The sequence below is a fragment of the Ranitomeya imitator genome, chromosome 6, assembly GCF_032444005.1.
Source record: "Ranitomeya imitator isolate aRanImi1 chromosome 6, aRanImi1.pri, whole genome shotgun sequence".
NCBI classification, from domain to species: domain Eukaryota; kingdom Metazoa; phylum Chordata; class Amphibia; order Anura; family Dendrobatidae; genus Ranitomeya; species Ranitomeya imitator.
Window position 1 is genome coordinate 18,682,115 of NC_091287.1, and position 27,919 is coordinate 18,710,033.

The 27,919-nt window shown below is 45.2% G+C and overlaps 1 protein-coding gene across 1 annotated transcript in view; it reads left to right on the forward strand.

Moving 5' to 3' along the window:
* The window catches only part of HHATL (hedgehog acyltransferase like), a 116,695-nt gene that overhangs the window by 78,089 nt on the left and 10,687 nt on the right, over positions 1 to 27,919 (forward strand). Inside the window, exons 6-9 of the mRNA XM_069729263.1 lie at positions 22,621 to 22,830; positions 23,350 to 23,521; positions 23,694 to 23,838; positions 24,230 to 24,265. Coding sequence (XP_069585364.1) covers positions 22,621 to 22,830; positions 23,350 to 23,521; positions 23,694 to 23,838; positions 24,230 to 24,265 — 563 coding nt within the window. The remainder of the gene's footprint in view (positions 1 to 22,620; positions 22,831 to 23,349; positions 23,522 to 23,693; positions 23,839 to 24,229; positions 24,266 to 27,919) is intronic.

A 27,919-nucleotide genomic window follows, 5' to 3' on the forward strand; every position in this document is an offset into this window, starting at 1 on the left:
ATCACCACTAGAGGGAGCTGTATACATGTGAGTACTGCAGTTGTATCACCACTAGGGGGAGCTGTATACATGTGAGTACTGCAGTTGTATCACCACTAGAGGGAGCTGTACACATGTGAGTGCTGCAGTTGTATTACCACTAGAGGGAGCTGTATACATGTGAGTACTGCAGTTGTATTACCACTAGAGGGCGCTGTATACATGTGAGTGCTGCAGTTGTATCACCACTAGGGGGAGCTGTATACATGTGAGTACTGCAGTTGTATTACCACTAGAGGGAGCTGTATACATGTGAGTACTGCAGTTGTATTACCACTAGAGGGAGCTGTATACATGTGAGTACTGCAGTTGTATTACCACTAGAGGGAGCTGTATACATGTGAGTGCTGCAGTTGTATCACCACTAGAGGGAGCTGTATACATGTGAGTACTGCAGTTGTATCACCACTAGGGGGAGCTGTATACATGTGAGTACTGCAGTTGTATCACCACTAGAGGGAGCTGTACACATGTGAGTGCTGCAGTTGTATTACCACTAGAGGGAGCTGTATATATGTGAGTGCTGCAGTTGTATCACCACTAGAGGGAGCTGTATACATGTGAGTGCTGCAGTTGTATTACCACTAGGGGAGCTGTATACATGTGAGTACTGCAGTTGTATCACCACTAGAGGGAGCTGTATACATGTGAGTGCTGCAGTTGTATCACCACTAGGGGGAGCTGTATACATGTGAGTACTGCAGTTGTATTACCACTAGAGGGAGCTGTATACATGTGAGTGCTGCAGTTGTATTACCACTAGGGGGAGCTGTATACATGTGAGTACTGCAGTTGTATCACCACTAGGGGGAGCTGTACACATGTGAGTGCTGCAGTTGTATTACCACTAGAGGGAGCTGTATACATGTGAGTACTGCAGTTGTATTACCACTAGAGGGCGCTGTATACATGTGAGTGCTGCAGTTGTATCACCACTAGGGGGAGCTGTATACATGTGAGTACTGCAGTTGTATTACCACTAGAGGGAGCTGTATACATGTGAGTGCTGCAGTTGTATCACCACTAGAGGGCGCTGTATACATGTGAGTGCTGCAGTTGTATCACCACTAGAGGGAGCTGAATACATGTGAGTGCTGCAGTTGTATTACCACTAGAGGGAGCTGTATACATGTGAGTACTGCAGTTGTATTACCACTAGAGGGAGCTGTATACATGTGAGTGCTGCAGTTGTATTACCACTAGAGGGAGCTGTATACATGTGAGTACTGCAGTTGTATTACCACTAGAGGGAGCTGTATACATGTGAGTGCTGCAGTTGTATTACCACTAGAGGGAGCTGTATACATGTGAGTGCTGCAGTTGTATTACCACAAGGGGGAGCTGTATACATGTGATTACTGCAGTTATATTACCACTAGGGGGAGCTGTATACATGTGAGTGCTGCAGTTGTATTACCACTAGAGGGAGCTGTATACATGTGAGTGCTGCAGTTGTATCACCACTAGAGGGAGCTGTATACATGTGAGTGCTGCAGTTGTATCACCACTAGAGGGAGCTGTACACATGTGAGTACTGCAGTTGTATCACCACTAGGGGGAGCTGTATACATGTGAGTGCTGCAGTTGTGTTACCACTAGAGGGAGCTGTATACATGTGAGTGCTGCAGTTGTATCACCGCTAGGGGGAGCTGTATACATGTGAGTGCTGCAGTTGTGTTACCACTAGAGGGAGCTGTATACATGTGAGTACTGCAGTTGTATTACCACTAGAGGGAGCTGTATACATGTGAGTGCTGCAGTTGTATTACCACTAGAGGGAGCTGTATATATGTGAGTACTGCAGTTGTATCACCACTAGAGGGAGCTGTATACATGTGAGTACTGCAGTTGTATTACCACTAGAGGGAGCTGTATACATGTGAGTACTGCAGTTGTATTACCACTAGAGGGAGATGTATACATGTGAGTGCTGCAGTTGTATTACCACTAGAGGGAGCTGTATACATGTGAGTGCTGCAGTTGTATTACCACTAGAGGGAGCTGTATACATGTGAGTGCTGCAGTTGTATTACCACTAGAGGGAGCTGTATACATGTGAGTACTGCAGTGGTATCACCACTAGAGGGAGCTGTATACATGTGAGTGCTGCAGTTGTATCACCACTAGAGGGAGCTGTATACATGTGAGTGCTGCAGTTGTATTACCACTAGAGGGAGCTGTATACATGTGAGTGCTGCAGTTGTGTTACCACTAGAGGGAGCTGTATACATGTGAGTGCTGCAGTTGTATCACCGCTAGGGGGAGCTGTATACATGTGAGTGCTGCAGTTGTGTTACCACTAGAGGGAGCTGTATACATGTGAGTACTGCAGTTGTATTACCACTAGAGGGAGCTGTATACATGTGAGTGCTGCAGTTGTATTACCACTAGAGGGAGCTGTATATATGTGAGTACTGCAGTTGTATCACCACTAGAGGGAGCTGTATACATGTGAGTACTGCAGTTGTATTACCACTAGAGGGAGCTGTATACATGTGAGTACTGCAGTTGTATTACCACTAGAGGGAGATGTATACATGTGAGTGCTGCAGTTGTATTACCACTAGAGGGAGCTGTATACATGTGAGTGCTGCAGTTGTATTACCACTAGAGGGAGCTGTATACATGTGAGTGCTGCAGTTGTATTACCACTAGAGGGAGCTGTATACATGTGAGTACTGCAGTGGTATCACCACTAGAGGGAGCTGTATACATGTGAGTGCTGCAGTTGTATCACCACTAGAGGGAGCTGTATACATGTGAGTGCTGCAGTTGTATTACCACTAGAGGGAGCTGTATACATGTGAGTGCTGCAGTTGTATTACCACTAAAGGGAGATGTATATATGTGAGTGCTGCAGTTGTATCACCACTAGAGGGAGCTGTATACATGTGAGTGCTGCAGTTGTATCACCACTAGAGGGAGCTGTATACATGTGAGTGCTGCAGTTGTATCACCACTAGGGGGAGCTGTATACATGTGAGTGCTGCAGTTGTATCACCACTAGAGGGAGCTGTATACATGTGAGTGCTGCAGTTGTATTACCACTAGAGGGAGCTGTATACATGTGAGTACTGCAGTGGTATCACCACTAGAGGGAGCTGTATACATGTGAGTGCTGCAGTTGTATCACCACTAGGGGGAGCTGTATACATGTGAGTGCTGCAGTTGTATCACCACTAGAGGGAGCTGTATACATGTGAGTGCTGCAGTTGTATCACCACTAGGGGGAGCTGTACACATGTGAGTGCTGCAGTTGTATTACCACTAGAGGGAGCTGTATACATGTGAGTGCTGCAGTTGTATTACCACTAGGGGGAGCTGTACACATGTGAGTGCTGCAGTTGTATCACCACTAGAGGGAGCTGTATACATGTGAGTGCTGCAGTTGTATCACCACTAGAGGGAGCTGTATACATGTGAGTGCTGCAGTTGTATTACCACTAGAGGGAGCTGTATACATGTGAGTGCTGCAGTTGTATCACCACTAGAGGGAGCTGTATACATGTGAGTGCTGCAGTTGTATCACCACTAGAGGGAGCTGTATACATGTGAGTGCTGCAGTTGTATTACCACTAGAGGGAGCTGTATACATGTGAGTGCTGCAGTTGTATCACCACTAGGGGGAGCTGTACACATGTGAGTGCTGCAGTTGTATCACCACTAGAGGGAGCTGTATACATGTGAGTGCTGCAGTTGTATCACCACTAGAGGGAGCTGTATACATGTGAGTGCTGCAGTTGTATTACCACTAGAGGGAGCTGTATACATGTGAGTGCTGCAGTTGTATTACCACTAGAGGGAGCTGTATACATGTGAGTACTGCAGTTGTATCACCACTAGAGGGAGCTGTATACATGTGAGTGCTGCAGTTGTATCACCACTAGGGGGAGCTGTATACATGTGAGTGCTGCAGTTGTATCACCACTAGGGGGAGCTGTATACATGTGAGTGCTGCAGTTGTATTACCACTAGAGGGAGCTGTATACATGTGAGTGCTGCAGTTGTATTACCACTAGAGGGAGCTGTATACATGTGAGTGCTGCAGTTGTATTACCACTAGAGGGAGCTGTATACATGTGAGTACTGCAGTGGTATCACCACTAGAGGGAGCTGTATACATGTGAGTACTGCAGTTGTATTACCACTAGAGGGAGCTGTATACATGTGAGTGCTGCAGTTGTATCACCACTAGAGGGAGCTGTATACATGTGAGTGCTGCAGTTGTATCACCAAAGTAATAAACCGGAAACCACAAGAAACTATGGGAACACATATTAATAAGATGTCTCTCAGAAATAACCCATAGTATATTGTTGGACATATACGGACACACTGACGTCCATAAATCGAGCACCACCAGAAAAAATCAGTGTATAAACGTCCACAGACTATTATTGAGGTCACAATACATAAAGTTTATTGGATACATAAAACAGACCACAAGACAGGGCAACGAATAAAAGGGCAACAGATCTTCCCACATAGCAAGCAGGCGGAGAAAGGGCCATATGTGAAAACACCCGGGGGACAGTCATAAAATCATACATATATAGGTAGGTATAGGCAGGACATCCTGCACCAAAGACATGTCCCACATCACATACCTGTAGATAATGACAGGGTCACATAGAGGCACTCCCGCCCTCCCCGACGCGCGTTTCGGAAGTATACAACACTTCCCCCCTGAGGAAGGAAGTGTTGTATACTTCCGAAACGCGCGTCGGGGAGGGCGGGAGTACCTTTCTCCGCCTGCTTGCTATGTGGGAAGATCTGTTGCCCTTTTATTCGTTGCCCTGTCTTGTGGTCTGTTTTATGTATCCAATAAACTTTATGTATTGTGACCTCAATAATAGTCTGTGGACGTTTATACACTGATTTTTTCTGGTGGTGCTAGTTGTATCACCACTAGAGGGAGCTGTATACATGTGAGTGCTGCAGTTGTATCACCACTAGGGGGAGCTGTATACATGTGAGTGCTGCAGTTGTATTACCACTAGAGGGAGCTGTATACATGTGAGTGCTGCAGTTGTATCACCACTAGGAGAAGCTGTATACATGTGAGTGCTGCAGTTGTATTACCACTAGAGGGAGCTGTATACATGTGAGTACTGCAGTTGTATTACAACTAGAGGGAGCTGTATACATGTGAGTGCTGCAGTTGTATTACCACTAGAGGGAGCTGTATACATGTGAGTGCTGCAGTTGTATTACCACTAGAGGGAGCTGTATACATGTGAGTACTGCAGTTGTATTACAACTAGAGGGAGATGTATACATGTGAGTGCTGCAGTTGTATTACCACTAGAGGGAGCTGTATACATGTGAGTGCTGCAGTTGTATCACCACTAGAGGGAGCTGTATACATGTGAGTGCTGCAGTTGTATTACCACTAGAGGGAGCTGTATACATGTGAGTACTGCAGTTGTATTACCACTAGGGGGAGCTGTGTACATGTGAGTACTGCAGCTGTATTACCACTAGGGGGAGCTGTATACATGTGAGTGCTGCAGTTGTATCACCACTAGAGGGAGCTGTATACATGTGAGTGCTGCAGTTGTATTACCACTAGAGGGAGCTGTATACATGTGAGTGCTGCAGTTGTATTACCACTAGAGGGAGCTGTATACATGTGAGTGCTGCAGTTGTATTACCACTAGAGGGAGCTGTATACATGTGAGTGCTGCAGTTGTATTACCACTAGGGGGAGCTGTATACATGTGAGTACTGCAGTTGTATCACCACTAGGGGGAGCTGTATACATGTGAGTACTGCAGTTGTATTACCACTAGGGGGAGCTGTATACATGTGAGTGCTGCAGTTGTATTACCACTAGAGGGAGCTGTATATATGTGAGTGCTGCAGTTGTATTACCACTAGAGGGAGCTGTATACATGTGAGTGCTGCAGTTGTATCACCACTAGAGGGAGCTGTATATATGTGAGTACTGCAGTTGTATTACCACTAGGGGGAGCTGTATACATGTGAGTGCTGCAGTTGTATTACCACTAGAGGGAGCTGTATACATGTGAGTGCTGCAGTTGTATTACCACTAGAGGGAGCTGTATACATGTGAGTGCTGCAGTTGTATTACCACTAGAGGGAGCTGTATACATGTGAGTGCTGCAGTTGTATTACCACTAGAGGGAGCTGTATACATGTGAGTGCTGCAGTTGTATTACCACTAGAGGGAGCTGTATACATGTGAGTACTGCAGTTGTATTACCACTAGGGGGAGCTGTATACATGTGAGTGCTGCAGTTGTATTACCACTAGAGGGAGCTGTATACATGTGAGTGCTGCAGTTGTATTACCACTAGAGGGAGCTGTATACATGTGAGTGCTGCAGTTGTATTACCACTAGAGGGAGCTGTATACATGTGAGTGCTGCAGTTGTATTACCACTAGGGGGAGCTGTATACATGTGAGTACTGCAGTTGTATCACCACTAGAGGGAGCTGTATACATGTGAGTACTGCAGTTGTATCACCACTAGGGGGAGCTGTATACATGTGAGTACTGCAGTTGTATTACCACTAGAGGGAGCTGTATACATGTGAGTGCTGCAGTTGTATCACCACTAGAGGGAGCTGTATATATGTGAGTACTGCAGTTGTATTACCACTAGGGGGAGCTGTATACATGTGAGTGCTGCAGTTGTATTACCACTAGAGGGAGCTGTATACATGTGAGTGCTGCAGTTGTATTACCACTAGAGGGAGCTGTATACATGTGAGTGCTGCAGTTGTATTACCACTAGAGGGAGCTGTATACATGTGAGTACTGCAGCTGTATTACCACTAGGGGGAGCTGTATACATGTGAGTGCTGCAGTTGTATCACCACTAGAGGGAGCTGTATACATGTGAGTGCTGCAGTTGTATTACCACTAGAGGGAGCTGTATACATGTGAGTGCTGCAGTTGTATTACCACTAGGGGGAGCTGTATACATGTGAGTACTGCAGTTGTATCACCACTAGAGGGAGCTGTATACATGTGAGTACTGCAGTTGTATCACCACTAGGGGGAGCTGTATACATGTGAGTACTGCAGTTGTATTACCACTAGGGGGAGCTGTATACATGTGAGTGCTGCAGTTGTATTACCACTAGAGGGAGCTGTATATATGTGAGTACTGCAGTTGTATTACCACTAGGGGGAGCTGTATACATGTGAGTGCTGCAGTTGTATTACCACTAGGGGGAGCTGTATACATGTGAGTACTGCAGTTGTATTACCACTAGAGGGAGCTGTATACATGTGAGTGCTGCAGTTGTATTACCACTAGAGGGAGCTGTATACATGTGAGTACTGCAGTTGTATTACCACTAGAGGGAGCTGTATACATGTGAGTACTGCAGTTGTATTACCACTAGGGGGAGCTGTGTACATGTGAGTACTGCAGCTGTATTACCACTAGGGGGAGCTGTATACATGTGAGTGCTGCAGTTGTATTACCACTAGAGGGAGCTGTATACATGTGAGTGCTGCAGTTGTATCACCACTAGGGGAGCTGTATACATGTGAGTGCTGCAGTTGTATTACCACTAGAGGGAGCTGTATACATGTGAGTGCTGCAGTTGTATTACCACTAGAGGGAGCTGTATACATGTGAGTGCTGCAGATGTATTACCACTAGAGGGAGCTGTATACATGTGAGTGCTGCAGTTGTATTACCACTAGAGGGAGCTGTATACATGTGAGTGCTGCAGTTGTATTACCACTAGGGGGAGCTGTATACATGTGAGTACTGCAGTTGTATCACCACTAGAGGGAGCTGTATACATGTGAGTGCTGCAGTTGTATTACCACTAGGGGGAGCTGTATACATGTGAGTGCTGCAGTTGTATTACCACTAGAGGGAGCTGTATATATGTGAGTACTGCAGTTGTATTACCACTAGGGGGAGCTGTATACATGTGAGTGCTGCAGTTGTATTACCACTAGAGGGAGATGTATACATGTGAGTGCTGCAGTTGTATTACCACTAGAGGGAGATGTATACATGTGAGTGCTGCAGTTGTATTACCACTAGAGGGAGCTGTATACATGTGAGTGCTGCAGTTGTATTACCACTAGAGGGAGATGTATACAGGTGAGTGCTGCAGTTGTATTACCACTAGAGGGAGATGTATACATGTGAGTGCTGCAGTTGTATTACCACTAGGGGGAGCTGTATACATGTGAGTGCTGCAGTTGTATTACCACTAGAGGGAGATGTATACATGTGAGTGCTGCAGTTGTATTACCACTAGAGGGAGATGTATACATGTGAGTACTGCAGTTGTATTACCACTAGGGGGAGCTGTATACATGTGAGTGCTGCAGTTGTATTACCACTAGAGGGAGATGTATACATGTGAGTGCTGCAGTTGTATTACCACTAGAGGGAGATGTATACATGTGAGTACTGCAGTTGTATTACCACTAGGGGGAGCTGTATACATGTGAGTACTGCAGTTGTATTACCACTAGAGGGAGCTGTATACATGTGAGTGCTGCAGTTGTATTACCACTAGAGGGAGCTGTATATATGTGAGTGCTGCAGTTGTATTACCACTAGAGGGAGATGTATACATGTGAGTGCTGCAGTTGTATTACCACTAGAGGGAGATGTATACATGTGAGTGCTGCAGTTGTATTACCACTAGGGGGAGCTGTATACATGTGAGTGCTGCAGTTGTATTACCACTAGAGGGAGATGTATACATGTGAGTGCTGCAGTTGTATTACCACTAGAGGGAGATGTATACATGTGAGTACTGCAGTTGTATTACCACTAGGGGGAGCTGTATAGATGTGAGTGCTGCAGTTGTATTACCACTAGGGGAAGCTGTATACATGTGAGTGCTGCAGTTGTATTACCACTAGAGGGAGCTGTATACATGTGAGTGCTGCAGTTGTATTACCACTAGAGGGAGCTGTATACATGTGAGTACTGCAGTTGTATCACCACTAGAGGGAGCTGTATACATGTGAGTGCTGCAGTTGTATTACCACTAGGGGGAGCTGTATACATGTGAGTGCTGCAGTTGTATTACCACTAGAGGGAGCTGTATACATGTGAGTGCTGCAGTTGTATTACCACTAGAGGGAGCTGTATACATGTGAGTGCTGCAGTTGTATTACCACTAGAGGGAGCTGTATACATGTGAGTGCTGCAGTTGTATTACCACTAGGGGGAGCTGTATACATGTGAGTACTGCAGTTGTATCACCACTAGAGGGAGCTGTATACATGTGAGTACTGCAGTTGTATCACCACTAGGGGGAGCTGTATACATGTGAGTACTGCAGTTGTATTACCACTAGGGGGAGCTGTATACATGTGAGTGCTGCAGTTGTATCACCACTAGAGGGAGCTGTATATATGTGAGTACTGCAGTTGTATTACCACTAGGGGGAGCTGTATACATGTGAGTGCTGCAGTTGTATTACCACTAGAGGGAGCTGTATACATGTGAGTGCTGCAGTTGTATTACCACTAGAGGGAGCTGTATACATGTGAGTGCTGCAGTTGTATTACCACTAGAGGGAGCTGTATACATGTGAGTACTGCAGCTGTATTACCACTAGGGGGAGCTGTATACATGTGAGTGCTGCAGTTGTATCACCACTAGAGGGAGCTGTATACATGTGAGTGCTGCAGTTGTATTACCACTAGAGGGAGCTGTATACATGTGAGTGCTGCAGTTGTATTACCACTAGGGGGAGCTGTATACATGTGAGTACTGCAGTTGTATCACCACTAGAGGGAGCTGTATACATGTGAGTACTGCAGTTGTATCACCACTAGGGGGAGCTGTATACATGTGAGTACTGCAGTTGTATTACCACTAGGGGGAGCTGTATACATGTGAGTGCTGCAGTTGTATTACCACTAGAGGGAGCTGTATATATGTGAGTACTGCAGTTGTATTACCACTAGGGGGAGCTGTATACATGTGAGTGCTGCAGTTGTATTACCACTAGGGGGAGCTGTATACATGTGAGTACTGCAGTTGTATTACCACTAGAGGGAGCTGTATACATGTGAGTGCTGCAGTTGTATTACCACTAGAGGGAGCTGTATACATGTGAGTACTGCAGTTGTATTACCACTAGAGGGAGCTGTATACATGTGAGTACTGCAGTTGTATTACCACTAGGGGGAGCTGTGTACATGTGAGTACTGCAGCTGTATTACCACTAGGGGGAGCTGTATACATGTGAGTGCTGCAGTTGTATCACCACTAGAGGGAGCTGTATACATGTGAGTGCTGCAGTTGTATTACCACTAGAGGGAGCTGTATACATGTGAGTGCTGCAGATGTATTACCACTAGAGGGAGCTGTATACATGTGAGTGCTGCAGTTGTATTACCACTAGAGGGAGCTGTATACATGTGAGTGCTGCAGTTGTATTACCACTAGGGGGAGCTGTATACATGTGAGTACTGCAGTTGTATCACCACTAGAGGGAGCTGTATACATGTGAGTGCTGCAGTTGTATTACCACTAGGGGGAGCTGTATACATGTGAGTGCTGCAGTTGTATTACCACTAGAGGGAGCTGTATATATGTGAGTACTGCAGTTGTATTACCACTAGGGGGAGCTGTATACATGTGAGTGCTGCAGTTGTATTACCACTAGAGGGAGATGTATACATGTGAGTGCTGCAGTTGTATTACCACTAGAGGGAGATGTATACATGTGAGTGCTGCAGTTGTATTACCACTAGAGGGAGCTGTATACATGTGAGTGCTGCAGTTGTATTACCACTAGAGGGAGATGTATACAGGTGAGTGCTGCAGTTGTATTACCACTAGAGGGAGATGTATACATGTGAGTGCTGCAGTTGTATTACCACTAGGGGGAGCTGTATACATGTGAGTGCTGCAGTTGTATTACCACTAGAGGGAGATGTATACATGTGAGTGCTGCAGTTGTATTACCACTAGAGGGAGATGTATACATGTGAGTACTGCAGTTGTATTACCACTAGGGGGAGCTGTATACATGTGAGTGCTGCAGTTGTATTACCACTAGAGGGAGATGTATACATGTGAGTGCTGCAGTTGTATTACCACTAGAGGGAGATGTATACATGTGAGTACTGCAGTTGTATTACCACTAGGGGGAGCTGTATACATGTGAGTACTGCAGTTGTATTACCACTAGAGGGAGCTGTATACATGTGAGTGCTGCAGTTGTATTACCACTAGAGGGAGCTGTATATATGTGAGTGCTGCAGTTGTATTACCACTAGAGGGAGATGTATACATGTGAGTGCTGCAGTTGTATTACCACTAGAGGGAGATGTATACATGTGAGTGCTGCAGTTGTATTACCACTAGGGGGAGCTGTATACATGTGAGTGCTGCAGTTGTATTACCACTAGAGGGAGATGTATACATGTGAGTGCTGCAGTTGTATTACCACTAGAGGGAGATGTATACATGTGAGTACTGCAGTTGTATTACCACTAGGGGGAGCTGTATAGATGTGAGTGCTGCAGTTGTATTACCACTAGGGGAAGCTGTATACATGTGAGTGCTGCAGTTGTATTACCACTAGAGGGAGCTGTATACATGTGAGTGCTGCAGTTGTATTACCACTAGAGGGAGCTGTATACATGTGAGTACTGCAGTTGTATCACCACTAGAGGGAGCTGTATACATGTGAGTGCTGCAGTTGTATTACCACTAGGGGGAGCTGTATACATGTGAGTGCTGCAGTTGTATTACCACTAGAGGGAGATGTATACATGTGAGTGCTGCAGTTGTATTACCACTAGAGGGAGATGTATACATGTGAGTACTGCAGTTGTATTACCACTAGGGGGAGCTGTATAGATGTGAGTGCTGCAGTTGTATTACCACTAGGGGAAGCTGTATACATGTGAGTGCTGCAGTTGTATTACCACTAGAGGGAGCTGTATACATGTGAGTGCTGCAGTTGTATTACCACTAGAGGGAGCTGTATACATGTGAGTACTGCAGTTGTATCACCACTAGAGGGAGCTGTATACATGTGAGTGCTGCAGTTGTATTACCACTAGGGGGAGCTGTATACATGTGAGTGCTGCAGTTGTATTACCACTAGAGGGAGCTGTATATATGTGAGTACTGCAGTTGTATTACCACTAGGGGGAGCTGTATACATGTGAGTGCTGCAGTTGTATTACCACTAGAGGGAGATGTATACATGTGAGTGCTGCAGTTGTATTACCACTAGAGGGAGATGTATACATGTGAGTGCTGCAGTTGTATTACCACTAGAGGGAGCTGTATACATGTGAGTGCTGCAGTTGTATTACCACTAGAGGGAGATGTATACAGGTGAGTGCTGCAGTTGTATTACCACTAGAGGGAGATGTATACATGTGAGTGCTGCAGTTGTATTACCACTAGGGGGAGCTGTATACATGTGAGTGCTGCAGTTGTATTACCACTAGAGGGAGATGTATACATGTGAGTGCTGCAGTTGTATTACCACTAGAGGGAGATGTATACATGTGAGTACTGCAGTTGTATTACCACTAGGGGGAGCTGTATACATGTGAGTGCTGCAGTTGTATTACCACTAGAGGGAGATGTATACATGTGAGTGCTGCAGTTGTATTACCACTAGAGGGAGCTGTATACATGTGAGTGCTGCAGTTGTATTACCACTAGAGGGAGCTGTATATATGTGAGTGCTGCAGTTGTATTACCACTAGAGGGAGATGTATACATGTGAGTGCTGCAGTTGTATTACCACTAGAGGGAGATGTATACATGTGAGTGCTGCAGTTGTATTACCACTAGGGGGAGCTGTATACATGTGAGTGCTGCAGTTGTATTACCACTAGAGGGAGATGTATACATGTGAGTGCTGCAGTTGTATTACCACTAGAGGGAGATGTATACATGTGAGTACTGCAGTTGTATTACCACTAGGGGGAGCTGTATACATGTGAGTGCTGCAGTTGTATTACCACTAGGGGAAGCTGTATACATGTGAGTGCTGCAGTTGTATTACCACTAGAGGGAGCTGTATACATGTGAGTGCTGCAGTTGTATTACCACTAGAGGGAGCTGTATACATGTGAGTACTGCAGTTGTATTACCACTAGAGGGAGCTGTACACATGTGAGTACTGCAGTTGTATTACCACTAGAGGGAGCTGTACACATGTGAGTACTGCAGTTGTATTACCACTAGGGGGAGCTGTATACATGTGAGTGCTGCAGTTGTATCACCACTAGAGGGAGCTGTATACATGTGAGTACTGCAGTTGTATTACCACTAGGGGGAGCTGTATACATGTGAGTGCTGCAGTTGTATTACCACTAGAGGGAGCTGTATACATGTGAGTGCTGCAGTTGTATTACCACTAGAGGGAGCTGTATACATGTGAGTGCTGCAGTTGTATTACCACTAGAGGGAGCTGTATACATGTGAGTGCTGCAGTTGTATTACCACTAGAGGGAGCTGTATACATGTGAGTGCTGCAGTTGTATTACCACTAGAGGGAGCTGTATACATGTGAGTGCTGCAGTTGTATCACCACTAGGGGGAGCTGTATACATGTGAGTACTGCAGTTGTATCACCACTAGGGGAAGCTGTATACATGTGAGTACTGCAGTTGTATTACCACTAGGGGGAGCTGTATACATGTGAGTACTGCAGTTGTATTACCACTAGGGGGGAGCTGTATACATGTGAGTGCTGCAGTTGTATTACCACTAGAGGGAGCTGTATACATGTGAGTGCTGCAGTTGTATTACCACTAGAGGGAGATGTATACATGTGAGTGCTGCAGTTGTATTACCACTAGGGGGAGCTGTATACATGTGAGTGCTGCAGTTGTATTACCACTAGAGGGAGATGTATACATGTGAGTGCTGCAGTTGTATTACCACTAGAGGGAGATGTATACATGTGAGTACTGCAGTTGTATTACCACTAGGGGGAGCTGTATACATGTGAGTGCTGCAGTTGTATTACCACTAGGGGGAGCTGTATACATGTGAGTGCTGCAGTTGTATTACCACTAGAGGGAGCTGTATACATGTGAGTGCTGCAGTTGTATTACCACTAGAGGGAGCTGTATACATGTGAGTGCTGCAGTTGTATTACCACTAGAGGGAGCTGTACACATGTGAGTACTGCAGTTGTATTACCACTAGAGGGAGCTGTACACATGTGAGTACTGCAGTTGTATTACCACTAGGGGGAGCTGTATACATGTGAGTGCTGCAGTTGTATCACCACTAGAGGGAGCTGTATACATGTGAGTACTGCAGTTGTATTACCACTAGGGGGAGCTGTATACATGTGAGTGCTGCAGTTGTATTACCACTAGAGGGAGCTGTATACATGTGAGTGCTGCAGTTGTATCACCACTAGGGGGAGCTGTATACATGTGAGTGCTGCAGTTGTATTACCACTAGAGGGAGCTGTATACATGTGAGTGCTGCAGTTGTATCACCACTAGGGGGAGCTGTATACATGTGAGTACTGCAGTTGTATCACCACTAGGGGAAGCTGTATACATGTGAGTACTGCAGTTGTATTACCACTAGGGGGAGCTGTATACATGTGAGTGCTGCAGTTGTATTACCACGAGGGGGGAGCTGTATACATGTGAGTGCTGCAGTTGTATTACCACGAGGGGGGAGCTGTATACATGTGAGTGCTGCAGTTGTATTACCACGAGGGGGGAGCTGTATACATGTGAGTGCTGCAGTTGTATCACCACTAGAGGGAGCTGTATACATGTGAGTGCTGCAGTTGTATCACCACTAGAGGGAGCTGTATACATGTGAGTGCTGCAGTTGTATCACCACTAGGGGGAGCTGTATACATGTGAGTACTGCAGTTGTATCACCACTAGAGGGAGCTGTATACATGTGAGTACTGCAGTTGTATTACCACTAGAGGGAGCTGTATACATGTGAGTACTGCAGTTGTATTACCACTAGAGGGAGCTGTATACATGTGAGTGCTGCAGTTGTATCACCACTAGAGGGAGCTGTATACATGTGAGTACTGCAGTTGTATCACCACTAGAGGAAGCTGTATACATGTGAGTGCTGCAGTTGTATCACCACTAGAGGGAGCTGTATACATGTGAGTGCTGCAGTTGTATCACCACTAGAGGGAGCTGTATACATGTGAGTACTGCAGTTGTATCACCACTAGAGGGAGCTGTACACATGTGAGTGCTGCAGTTGTATTACCACTAGAGGGAGCTGTATACATGTGAGTGCTGCAGTTGTATCACCACTAGAGGGAGCTGTATACATGTGAGTACTGCAGTTGTATTACCACTAGAGGGAGCTGTATACATGTGAGTGCTGCAGTTGTATCACCACTAGAGGGAGCTGTATACATGTGAGTACTGCAGTTGTATTACCACTAGAGGGAGCTGTATACATGTGAGTGCTGCAGTTGTATCACCACTAGAGGGAGCTGTATACATGTGAGTACTGCAGTTGTATCACCACTAGAGGGAGCTGTACACATGTGAGTGCTGCAGTTGTATTACCACTAGAGGGAGCTGTATACATGTGAGTGCTGCAGTTGTATCACCACTAGAGGGAGCTGTATACATGTGAGTACTGCAGTTGTATTACCACTAGAGGGAGCTGTATACATGTGAGTGCTGCAGTTGTATCACCACTAGAGGGAGCTGTATACATGTGAGTACTGCAGTTGTATCACCACTAGAGGAAGCTGTATACATGTGAGTGCTGCAGTTGTATCACCACTAGAGGGAGCTGTACACATGTGAGTGCTGCAGTTGTATTACCACTAGAGGGAGCTGTATACATGTGAGTGCTGCAGTTGTATCACCACTAGAGGGAGCTGTATACATGTGAGTGCTGCAGTTGTATCACCACTAGAGGGAGCTGTATACATGTGAGTACTGCAGTTGTATTACCACTAGGGGGAGCTGTATACATGTGAGTGCTGCAGTTGTATTACCACTAGAGGGAGCTGTATACATGTGAGTGCTGCAGTTGTATTACCACTAGGGGGAGCTGTATACATGTGAGTGCTGCAGTTGTATTACCACTAGAGGGAGCTGTATACATGTGAGTGCTGCAGTTGTATTACCACTAGAGGGAGCTGTATACATGTGAGTGCTGCAGTTGTATTACCACTAGAGGGAGCTGTATACATGTGAGTGCTGCAGTTGTATTACCACTAGAGGGAGCTGTATACATGTGAGTGCTGCAGTTGTATTACCACTAGAGGGAGCTGTATACATGTGAGTGCTGCAGTTGTATTACCACTAGAGGGAGCTGTATACATGTGAGTGCTGCAGTTGTATCACCACTAGGGGGAGCTGTATACATGTGAGTACTGCAGTTGTATCACCACTAGGGGAAGCTGTATACATGTGAGTACTGCAGTTGTATTACCACTAGGGGGAGCTGTATACATGTGAGTGCTGCAGTTGTATTACCACGAGGGGGGAGCTGTATACATGTGAGTACTGCAGTTGTATTACCACTAGGGGGAGCTGTATACATGTGAGTGCTGCAGTTGTATTACCACGAGGGGGGAGCTGTATACATGTGAGTGCTGCAGTAGTATTACCACTAGTGGGAGCTGTATACATGTGAGTGCTGCAGTTGTATTACCACGAGGGGGGAGCTGTATACATGTGAGTGCTGCAGTTGTATTACCACGAGGGGGGAGCTGTATACATGTGAGTGCTGCAGTTGTATTACCTCGAGGGGGGAGCTGTATACATGTGAGTGCTGCAGTTGTATTACCACTAGGGGGAGCTGTATACATGTGAGTACTGCAGTTGTATCACCACTAGGGGGAGCTGTATACATGTGAGTGCTGCAGTTGTATTACCACTAGAGGGAGCTGTATACATGTGAGTGCTGCAGATGTATCACCACTAGAGGGAGCTGTATACATGTGAGTGCTGCAGTTGTATCACCACTAGAGGGAGCTGTATACATGTGAGTGCTGCAGTTGTATCACCACTAGAGGGAGCTGTACACATGTGAGTGCTGCAGTTGTATCACCACTAGAGGGAGCTGTACACATGTGAGTGCTGCAGTTGTATTACCACTAGAGGGAGCTGTATACATGTGAGTGCTGCAGCTGTATTACCACTAGAGGGAGCTGTATACATGTGAGTACTGCAGTTGTATTACCACTAGAGGGAGCTGTATACATGTGAGTGCTGCAGATGTATCACCACTAGAGGGAGCTGTATACATGTGAGTGCTGCAGTTGTATCACCACTAGGGGGAGCTGTATACATGTGAGTGCTGCAGTTGTATTACCACTAGAGGGAGCTGTATACATGTGAGTGCTGCAGATGTATCACCACTAGAGGGAGCTGTACACATGTGAGTGCTGCAGTTGTATCACCACTAGAGGGAGCTGTACACATGTGAGTGCTGCAGTTGTATTACCACTAGAGGGAGCTGTATACATGTGAGTACTGCAGTTGTATTACCACTAGAGGGAGCTGTATACATGTGAGTACTGCAGTTGTATTACCACTAGAGGGAGCTGTATACATGTGAGTGCTGCAGATGTATCACCACTAGAGGGAGCTGTACACATGTGAGTGCTGCAGTTGTATCACCACTAGAGGGAGCTGTACACATGTGAGTGCTGCAGTTGTATTACCACTAGAGGGAGCTGTATACATGTGAGTGCTGCAGCTGTATTACCACTAGAGGGAGCTGTATACATGTGAGTACTGCAGTTGTATTACCACTAGAGGGAGCTGTATACATGTGAGTGCTGCAGATGTATCACCACTAGAGGGAGCTGTATACATGTGAGTGCTGCAGTTGTATTACAATTAGGGGGAGATGTATACATGTGAGTGCTGCAGTTGTATTACCACTAGGGGGAGCTGTATACATGTGAGTGCTGCAGTTGTATTACCACTAGGGGAAGCTGTATACATGTGAGTACTGCAGTTGTATCACCACTAGAGAGAGCTGTATACATGTGAGTGCTGCAGTTGTATTACCACTAGGGGGAGCTGTATACATGTGAGTGCTGCAGATGTATCACCACTAGGGGGAGCTGTATACATGTGAGTGATGCAGTTGTATTACCACTAGGGGGAGCTGTATACATGTGAGTGCTGCAGTTGTATTACCACTAGGGGGAGCTGTATACATGTGAGTGCTGCAGATGTATCACCACTAGAGGGAGCTGTATACATGTGAGTACTGCAGTTGTATTACCACTAGGGGGAGCTGTATACATGTGAGTGCTGCAGTTGTATTACCACTAGGGGGAGCTGTATACATGTGAGTACTGCAGTTGTATTACCACTAGGGGGAGCTGTATACATGTGAGTGCTGCAGTTGTATCACCACTAGAGGGAGCTGTATACATGTGAGTACTGCAGTTGTATTACCACTAGAGGGAGCTGTATACATGTGAGTACTGCAGTTGTATTACCACTAGAGGGAGCTGTATACATGTGAGTGCTGCAGTTGTATTACCACTAGAGGGAGCTGTATACATGTGAGTACTGCAGTTGTATTACCACTAGGGGGAGCTGTATACATGTGAGTGCTGCAGTTGTATCACCACTAGAGGGAGCTGTATACATGTGAGTGCTGCAGTTGTATCACCACTAGGGGGAGCTGTATACATGTGAGTGCTGCAGTTGTATTACCACTAGAGGGAGCTGTATACATGTGAGTACTGCAGTTGTATTACCACTAGAGGGAGCTGTATACATGTGAGTGCTGCAGCTGTATCACCACTAGGGGGAGCTGTATACATGTGAGTACTGCAGTTGTATCACCACTAGAGGGAGCTGTATATATGTGAGTGCTGCAGTTGTATTACCACTAGAGGGAGCTGTATATATGTGAGTACTGCAGTTGTATTACCACTAGAGGGAGCTGTATACATGTGAGTACTGCAGTTGTATTACCACTAGGGGGAGCTGTATACATGTGAGTACTGCAGTTGTATTACCACTAGAGGGAGCTGTATACATGTGAGTACTGCAGTTGTATCACCACTAGAGGGAGCTGTATATATGTGAGTGCTGCAGTTGTATCACCACTAGAGGGAGCTGTATACATGTGAGTGCTGCAGTTGTATCACCACTAGAGGGAGCTGTATACATGTGAGTGCTGCAGTTGTATTACCACTAGGGGGAGATGTATACATGTGAGTGCTGCAGTTGTATTACCACTAGGGGGAGATGTATACATGTGAGTACTGCAGTTGTATTACCACTAGAGGGAGCTGTATACATGTGAGTGCTGCAGTTGTATTACCACTAGAGGGAGCTGTATACATGTGAGTACTGCAGTTGTATTACCACTAGGGGGAGCTGTATACATGTGAGTGCTGCAGTTGTATTACCACTAGGGGGAGATGTATACATGTGAGTACTGCAGTTGTATTACCACTAGAGGGAGCTGTATACATGTGAGTGCTGCAGTTGTATTACCACTAGAGGGAGCTGTATACATGTGAGTGCTGCAGTTGTATTACCACTAGGGGGAGCTGTATACATGTGAGTGCTGCAGTTGTATTACCACTAGGGGGAGCTGTATACATGTGAGTGCTGCAGTTGTATCACCACTAGAGGGAGCTGTATACATGTGAGTGCTGCAGTTGTATTACCACTAGAGGGAGCTGTATACATGTGAGTGCTGCAGTTGTATTACCACTAGGGGGAGCTGTATACATGTGAGTGCTGCAGTTGTATTACCACTAGGGGGAGCTGTATACATGTGAGTGCTGCAGTTGTATCACCACTAGAGGGAGCTGTATACATGTGAGTACTGCAGTTGTATCACCACTAGGGGGAGCTGTATACATGTGAGTGCTGCAGTTGTGTTACCACTAGAGGGAGCTGTATACATGTGAGTAGTGCAGTTGTATCACCACTAGAGGGAGCTGTATACATGTGAGTACTGCAGTTGTGTTACCACTAGAGGGAGCTGTATACATGTGAGTACTGCAGTTGTATTACCACTAGGGGGAGCTGTATACATGTGAGTACTGCAGTTGTATTACCACTAGGGGGAGCTGTATACATGTGAGTACTGCAGTTGTATTACCACTAGAGGGAGCTGTATACATGTGAGTACTGCAGTTGTATTACCACTAGAGGGAGCTGTATACATGTGAGTGCTGCAGTTGTATTACCACTAGAGGGAGCTGTATATATGTGAGTACTGCAGTTGTATTACCACTAGAGGGAGCTGTATACATGTGAGTACTGCAGTTGTATTACCACTAGAGGGAGCTGTATATATGTGAGTACTGCAGTTTTATTACCACTAGAGGGAGCTGTATACATGTGAGTACTGCAGTTGTATTACCACTAGGGGGAGCTGTATACATGTGAGTGCTGCAGTTGTATCACCACTAGAGGGAGCTGTACACATGTGAGTGCTGCAGTTGTATTACCACTAGGGGGAGCTGTATACATGTGAGCACTGCAGATGTATTACCACTAGGGGGAGCTGTATATATGTGAGTGCTGCAGTTGTATTACCACTAGGGGGAGCTGTATACATGTGAGTGCTGCAGTTGTATTACCACTAGGGGGAGCTGTATACATGTGAGTACTGCAGTTGTATCACCACTAGGGGGAGCTGTATACATGTGAGTGCTGCAGTTGTATTACCACTAGGCGGAGATGTATACATGTGAGTGCTGCAGTTGTATTACCACTAGAGGGAGCTGTATACATGTGAGTGCTGCAGTTGTATTACCACTAGGGGGAGCTGTATACATGTGACTACTGCAGTTGTATTACCACTAGAGGGAGCTGTATACATGTGAGTGCTGCAGTTGTATTACCACTAGGGGGAGCTGTATACATGTGAGTACTGCAGTTGTATCACCACTAGAGGGAGCTGTATACATGTGAGTACTGCAGTTGTATTACCAGTAGGGGGAGCTGTATACATGTGAGTGCTGCAGTTGTATGACCATTGTAAGATCTCTCCACAGGGGATCATTGGGAATTACATCCGGACTCATTGCTGCCACTTTAGAACTCTCCAGCGCTTTGTTTCCATCCATTTCTGGGGGCTTCTTGACGTATGTTTGGGGGTCATTGTTCTACTGGAACCTATGACGCAAACCCAGCTTTCTGACACTGAGCACTACATTGTCACCTAAAATCCTTTGGTAATCTTCCGATTTTATGATGCCAGAGGCAGCAAAATAACCACAAAACATCAGTGGACCTCCACCATATTTGACTGTAGGTACTGTGTTCTTGTCTTTTTAGGTCTCATTCAATTTTTGGTAAACAGTAGAATGATGTGCTTTACCAAAAAGCTCTATCTTGGTTTCATTTGTCCACAAGACGCTTTCCCAGAAGGATTTTACCTTACTCACATGTATTTTGGCAAACTGCGCTCTATCCTTTTTATGTCTCTGTGTCAGCAGTGAGGTCCTACTGGGTCTCCTGCCGTAGCGTTTCATGCAGATAGTTTGCACTGACACTGATGCACCCTGAGCCTGAAGGACACCTTGAATTTGTTTGAAGCTTGATTGGGGCGGCTTATCCACCATCCAGACTATCCTGCGTTGCAACCATTCATCAATTTTTCTCTGTCGTCCATGTCTAGGGAGATTAGCTGCAGTGCCATGGGTTGTAAACTTCTTGATTATGTTGTGCACCGTGGACAAAGGAACATCAAGATCTCTGCAGATGGATTGTAACCTTGAGATCGTTGATCTTTTTCAACCATTTTGGTTCTCAAGTCCTCAGACCGTTCTCTTCTCCTCTTTCTGTTCTCCATGCTTAGTGCAGAACACACAGACACACAATGCAAAGATTGAGTTAGCTTCTCCCCTTTTTATCTTTATTTTCATTTTGCCCTCACCTGTTACTTGCCACAGGTTACTGTGAACAAGCATCACATACAGGAAACAAAGTTGTTTATCCATAATTTTTGAAAGGTGCCAACAATTTTGTCCCGCCCATTTATTTTTTTTGTGTGTGAAATTATGTCCAATTTGCATTTTTTTTCTGTTTTTTTGTATTGTTCCAATAAACACAAAGGAAATAATCATGTGTACAACAAAATACGTGTAATTTCATTAATTTTCTGGGAGAAATACTTCATTTTCTGGAACATTTCAAGGGTGCCAACACTTTCTGCCATGGCTGTAAAATCAGTCTGCAGTGAGCTCCCTCTAGTGGTGGCTGTAGGCTTTTATTTTTATCATTTACCTCTACTTCTAAGCAGAGGATTTGGGGCTCTGTATCATGGAGCTACACACACTATAAAGTAATTTGAGATGTTTTTTTTTTTTCAGAACATAATTTTGATCGACTTGGTTTTAGACAAATCTAAATAACATTTAACTGCAGAAATAAAAAAAAATGTTTAATTAAAAAAAAATGTATTAGAAGTCAGTTGAGTAAATTATTTGCAATGCCCAATGTCTTGTCCTGCTGCTACCACTAGGGGACACTGTGCATATAGCTGCATGCAGACATTGACCTGAGTAGGAGCTGCCCCCTAGTGGTGTTAGCAGGTAATTGTAATGGTAATTGCCCTTTCATTGCAGAACATTGCTGACTGTCTCCGGTCGGTGACCAATTGTGCTTTTCTGTTTTCTACAGAACGGCTTTGTTTCTGGGACCTTCACTCTACAAGAAATCCTCTTTTTTGGGGGCAGCGGCTTCTCCATCCTGCGCTGCATGAGCTTCGCTCTGGAGACCTGCAACAAGAAGGAGGGATTTTACACCCCCATCCAACTCCTCAAGTATAACTTCTACCTTCCTTTCTTCTTTTTCGGCCCAATTATGACCTTTGACAAATTTCGTGAGCAGGTGAGATGAGGTGGTAAATAAAAAACACTTTATACATGTGTACAGGGTCATGCAAAAGTATTTGCCCCCTTTTGAATTTTTTCCAGTTTTGACTCTTAAAGGAGATAAAACACACTTGGCATGTGACATTAGAGAGGGGTCCAAAGCCAACAGGCTCCATATTAAATCGCCTCCCCTAATACCCGACTGCACCATATTACGGGGGCAAATACTTTTTTCCTTCCCTATAAATATAATTTTAATTTCTGTTTTTGCCTCATGTGGTTGGGCTGCAAACAAATATCCAGGCGCTGTCTATCATTTCGAGCTCGCCAGTAATTTCACTTGACTTCCCCTTTAAGAAGTGGGACTTTTAAAGGGGCAGGTGCTGAATTTTTTTTTAATTTGATTTGCTGTAATGACGCATCCTGATCTATTCTGATCACTATATAATTCAGATATGCTTCACATACACTGAAATTCCTCTAATCCGGCATCCAATAATCCGGAATTTATGATCTGTACTTTCTGCCATTGCAGGTGAGCAGCAAGAGCACGGCCCGTAAGGACGACGAGATGAGGAGCATCCGCGTGCAGGCGGTGGTCCACGTGCTGATCATCCTCCTCGTGGACGTCTTCTTCCACTTCCTCTACATTCTCTCCATACCGTCAGACCTAAAGATGGTGAAGAAACTTTCAGATTGGTCCCTGGGTGAGGCAACTTCTATTTTTTTTTTCGTAATTTTTTGTATCAATGCTCATTGTAACACATTAGTATAAAAGTATCCCTTCATTGTCAGCAAGCAGAGATCTTGTAAACAGTGATAAAGTATCTGCATGTGAAGGTGACATTCTATAACTCCGCGCTCCGATCTTCCCGGCAGCCGGACTGGCGTACTCCAACTTGGTCTACGATTGGGTGAAGGCAGCCGTGATGTTTGGCGTTATAAACACCATCTCCAGACTGGACCACCTCGACCCACCGCAGCCCCCCAAGTGTATCACCATGCTATATGTCTTCGCTGAAACGTAAGTCAGCGCCTAATTAACACGATTTATCCTCATTGTAACATATTGTTGATTTAAATGGTTTGTGTACACAGCTCCTATGCAGACCTGTATATCTCCATGGTAACAGACTACAGACAAATCCTGTGTAGTCTGATCATATATACACATAGCTTTTAAGCCATAGTGCATGATTCCTTCTCCTATGGATAATCTACAGACTGTAAGTTTTAGTCTACAACCATGGAGGTGCATAGGTCTGCACAGGAGCTGTATACACAAAACGGTAGGGGATATTTAATACATGATGTTCACAAAGCTGGTTGACAAAGTGATGACAAAAAATAAGTAATAACCTATAAATATCTGCCGAGTTCATTCAGTTCATTTCTTTGGTTTTCCTTTGTTTCAGGCATTTTGACAGAGGAATTAATGACTGGCTTTGCAAGTGAGTATCAGCCGGTGTCAGCCATCCCCATAGCTGTCTATGTCTGCCCAAAATGTCTTACTCTATGGCCCTCCTATTTATAAAGGACACGCCCCCAACATATTCCATGCCCCTCCGATTTATAAAGGACACGCCCCATCTGCACCCTATGCCCCTCCTATTTATAAAGGACACGCCCCAACTGTACTCTATGCCCCTCCTATTTATATAGGACACGCCCCAACTGTACTCTATGCCCCTCCTATTTATATAGGACATGCCCCAACTGTACTCTATGCCCCTCCTATTTATATAGGACACGCCCCAACTGTACTCTATGCCCCTCCTATTTATAAAGGACACGCCCCAACTGTACTCTATGCCCCTCCTATTTATATAGGACACGCCCCAACTGTACTCTATGCCCCTCCTATTTATATAGGACATGCCCCAACTGTACTCTATGCCCCTCCTATTTATAAAGGACACGCCTCATCTGTACTCTATGCCCCTCCTATTTATAAAGGACACACCCCAAATGTACTCTATGCCCCTCCTACTTATATAGGACACGCCCCAACTGTACTCTATGCCCCTCCTATTTATATAGGACACACCCCTACTGTACTCTATGCCCCTCCTATTTATATAGGACACACCCCTACTGTTCTCTATGCCCCTCCTATTTATAAAGGACACACCCCTACTGTACTCTATGCCCCTCCTATTTATAAAGGACACACTACTGTACTCTATGCCCCTCCTATTTATAAAGGACACACCCCAACTGTACTCTATGCCCCTCCTATTTATATAGGACACACCCCAACCATACTCTATGCCCCTCCTATTTATATAGGACACATCCCAACTGTACTCTATGCCCCTCCTATTTATATAGGACACGCCCCAACTGTACTCTATGCCCCTCCTATTTATATAGGACACATCCCAACTGTACTCTATGCCCCTCCTATTTATATAGGACACACCCCAACCATACTCTATGCCCCTCCTATTTATATAGGACACATCCCAACTGTACTCTATGCCCCTCCTATTTATATAGGACACGCCCCAACTGTACTCTATGCCCCTCCTATTTATATAGGACACATCCCAACTGTACTCTATGCCCCTCATATTTATATAGGACACGCCCCAACTGTACTCTATGCCCCTCCTATTTATATAGGACACATCCCAACTGTACTCTATGCCCCTCCTATTTATATAGGACACACCCCTACTGTACTCTATGCCCCTCCTATTTATATAGGACACACCCCTACTGTTCTCTATGCCCCTCCTATTTATAAAGGACACACCCCTACTGTACTCTATGCCCCTCCTATTTATAAAGGACACACTACTGTACTCTATGCCCCTCCTATTTATAAAGGACACACCCCAACTGTACTCTATGCCCCTCCTATTTATATAGGACACACCCCAACCATACTCTATGCCCCTCCTATTTATATAGGACACATCCCAACTGTACTCTATGCCCCTCCTATTTATGAAGGACACATCCCAACTGTACTCTATGCCCCTCCTATTTGTATAGGACATGCCCCAACTGTATTCTATGCCCCTCCTATTTATATAGGACACACCCCTACTTTACTCTATGCCCCTCCTATTTATAAAGGACACACCCCAACTGTACTCTATGCCCCTCCTATTTATATAGGACACACCCCAACCGTACTCTATGCCCCTCCTATTTATATAGGACACACCCCAACTGTACTCTATGCCCCTATTTATATAGGACATATCCCAACTGTACTCTATGCCCCTCCTATTTATATAGGACATACCCCAACCATACTCTATGCCCCTCCTATTTATATAGGACACACACCAACCGTACTATATGCCCCTCCTATTTATATAGGACACATCCCAACTGTACTCTATACCCCTCCTATTTTTGTAGGACACGCCCCAACTGTACTCTATGCCCCTCCTATTTATATAGGACATGCCCCAAGTGTACTCTATGTCCCTCCTATTTATATAGGACACGCCCCAACTGTACTCTATGCCCCTCCTATTTATATAGGACACACCCCAAGTGTACTCTATGCCCCTCCTATTTATAAAGGACACACCGCAACTGTACTCTATGCCCCTCCTATTTATATAGGACACACCCCAACTGTACTCTCTATGCCCCTATTTATATAGGACACATCCCAACTGTACTCTATGCCCCTCCTATTTATATAGGACATGCCCCAAGTGTACTCTATGCCCCTCCTATTTATATAGGACACGCCCCAACTGTACTCTATGCCCCTCCTATTTATATAGGACACGCCCCAACTGTACTCTATGCCCCTCCTATTTATATAGGACACACCCCAACTGTACTCTCTATGCCCCTATTTATATAGGACATATCCCAACTGTACTGTATGCCCATCCTATTTATATAGGACACACACCAACCGGTACTCTATGCCCCTATTTATATAGGACACGCCCCAACTGTACTCTATGCCCCTCCTATTTATATAGGACACGCCCCAAGTGTACTCTATGCCCCTCCTATTTATATAGGACACATCCCAACTGTACTCTATGCCCCTATTTATATAGGACATATCCCAACTGTACTGTATGCCCCTCCTATTTATATAGGACACATCCCAACCGTACTCTATGCCCCTCCTATTTATATAGGACACATCCCAACTGTACTCTATGCCCCTATTTATATAGGACACATCCCAACCGTACTCTATGCCCCTCCTATTTATATAGGACACATCCCAACCGTACTCTATGCCCCTCCTATTTATATAGGACACACCCCAACTGTACTCTATGCCCCTATTTATATAGGACATATCCCAACCGTACTCTATGCCCCTCATATTTATATAGGACACATCCCAACCGTACTCTATGCCCCTCCTATTTATATAGGTCTCCCATCCTGGTATATATGTCCCCTATCCTGGTATATTTGTCTCCCATCCGGAGATCCTTCCTGGTATATATGTCCCATATTCTGATATCTTTCCCCTGCTGTGCCATATCTGTCCCCCATCCTGGTATATCTGTCCCTCATCCTGGTATATATGTCTCCCATCCTCGTATAAATGTCTCCCATCCTGGTATGTCCCTCATCCTGGTATATATGACACCTATCCTTGTATATTTGTCCCCCATCCTGTTCTTCCATCCTGGGTTCCGTCCTGGTATATATGTCCTTCAGCAGCCAATAGACAGGTCGCCTCATCAAGATTTCATTTGTGGAATCACCAGTCTTCAGAAAGTGTTTTTGGAAGCATCATGTGTGTTTTGCAGAGGCAGTGTTGGTGCACAGAGCTATACAGTGCTGAGCTCTATACTACAACTGTCCTAAGGCAGAATACGGTGAGAACCACTCAAGCAAGCACAGAAAATGACCTTCCATCATCACTGTAAGACATTAGACATTCCGGAAAATTGCTACAACCTTAAAATTATCCTTATGTGCAGTCGTGAAAACGATCAGTCACTCTGATGAAAATGTCTGTCATCCTGTCCCATGAAGGAAAGATCTAGAAATACCTCTGCTGCAGAGGATAAGTTCATCAGAGATTCCAGCTTCAGTAACTGTAAATTGACAGCACCGCAGATAACAGCCCTCAAAACTAACGCACAGACATCAAGTAC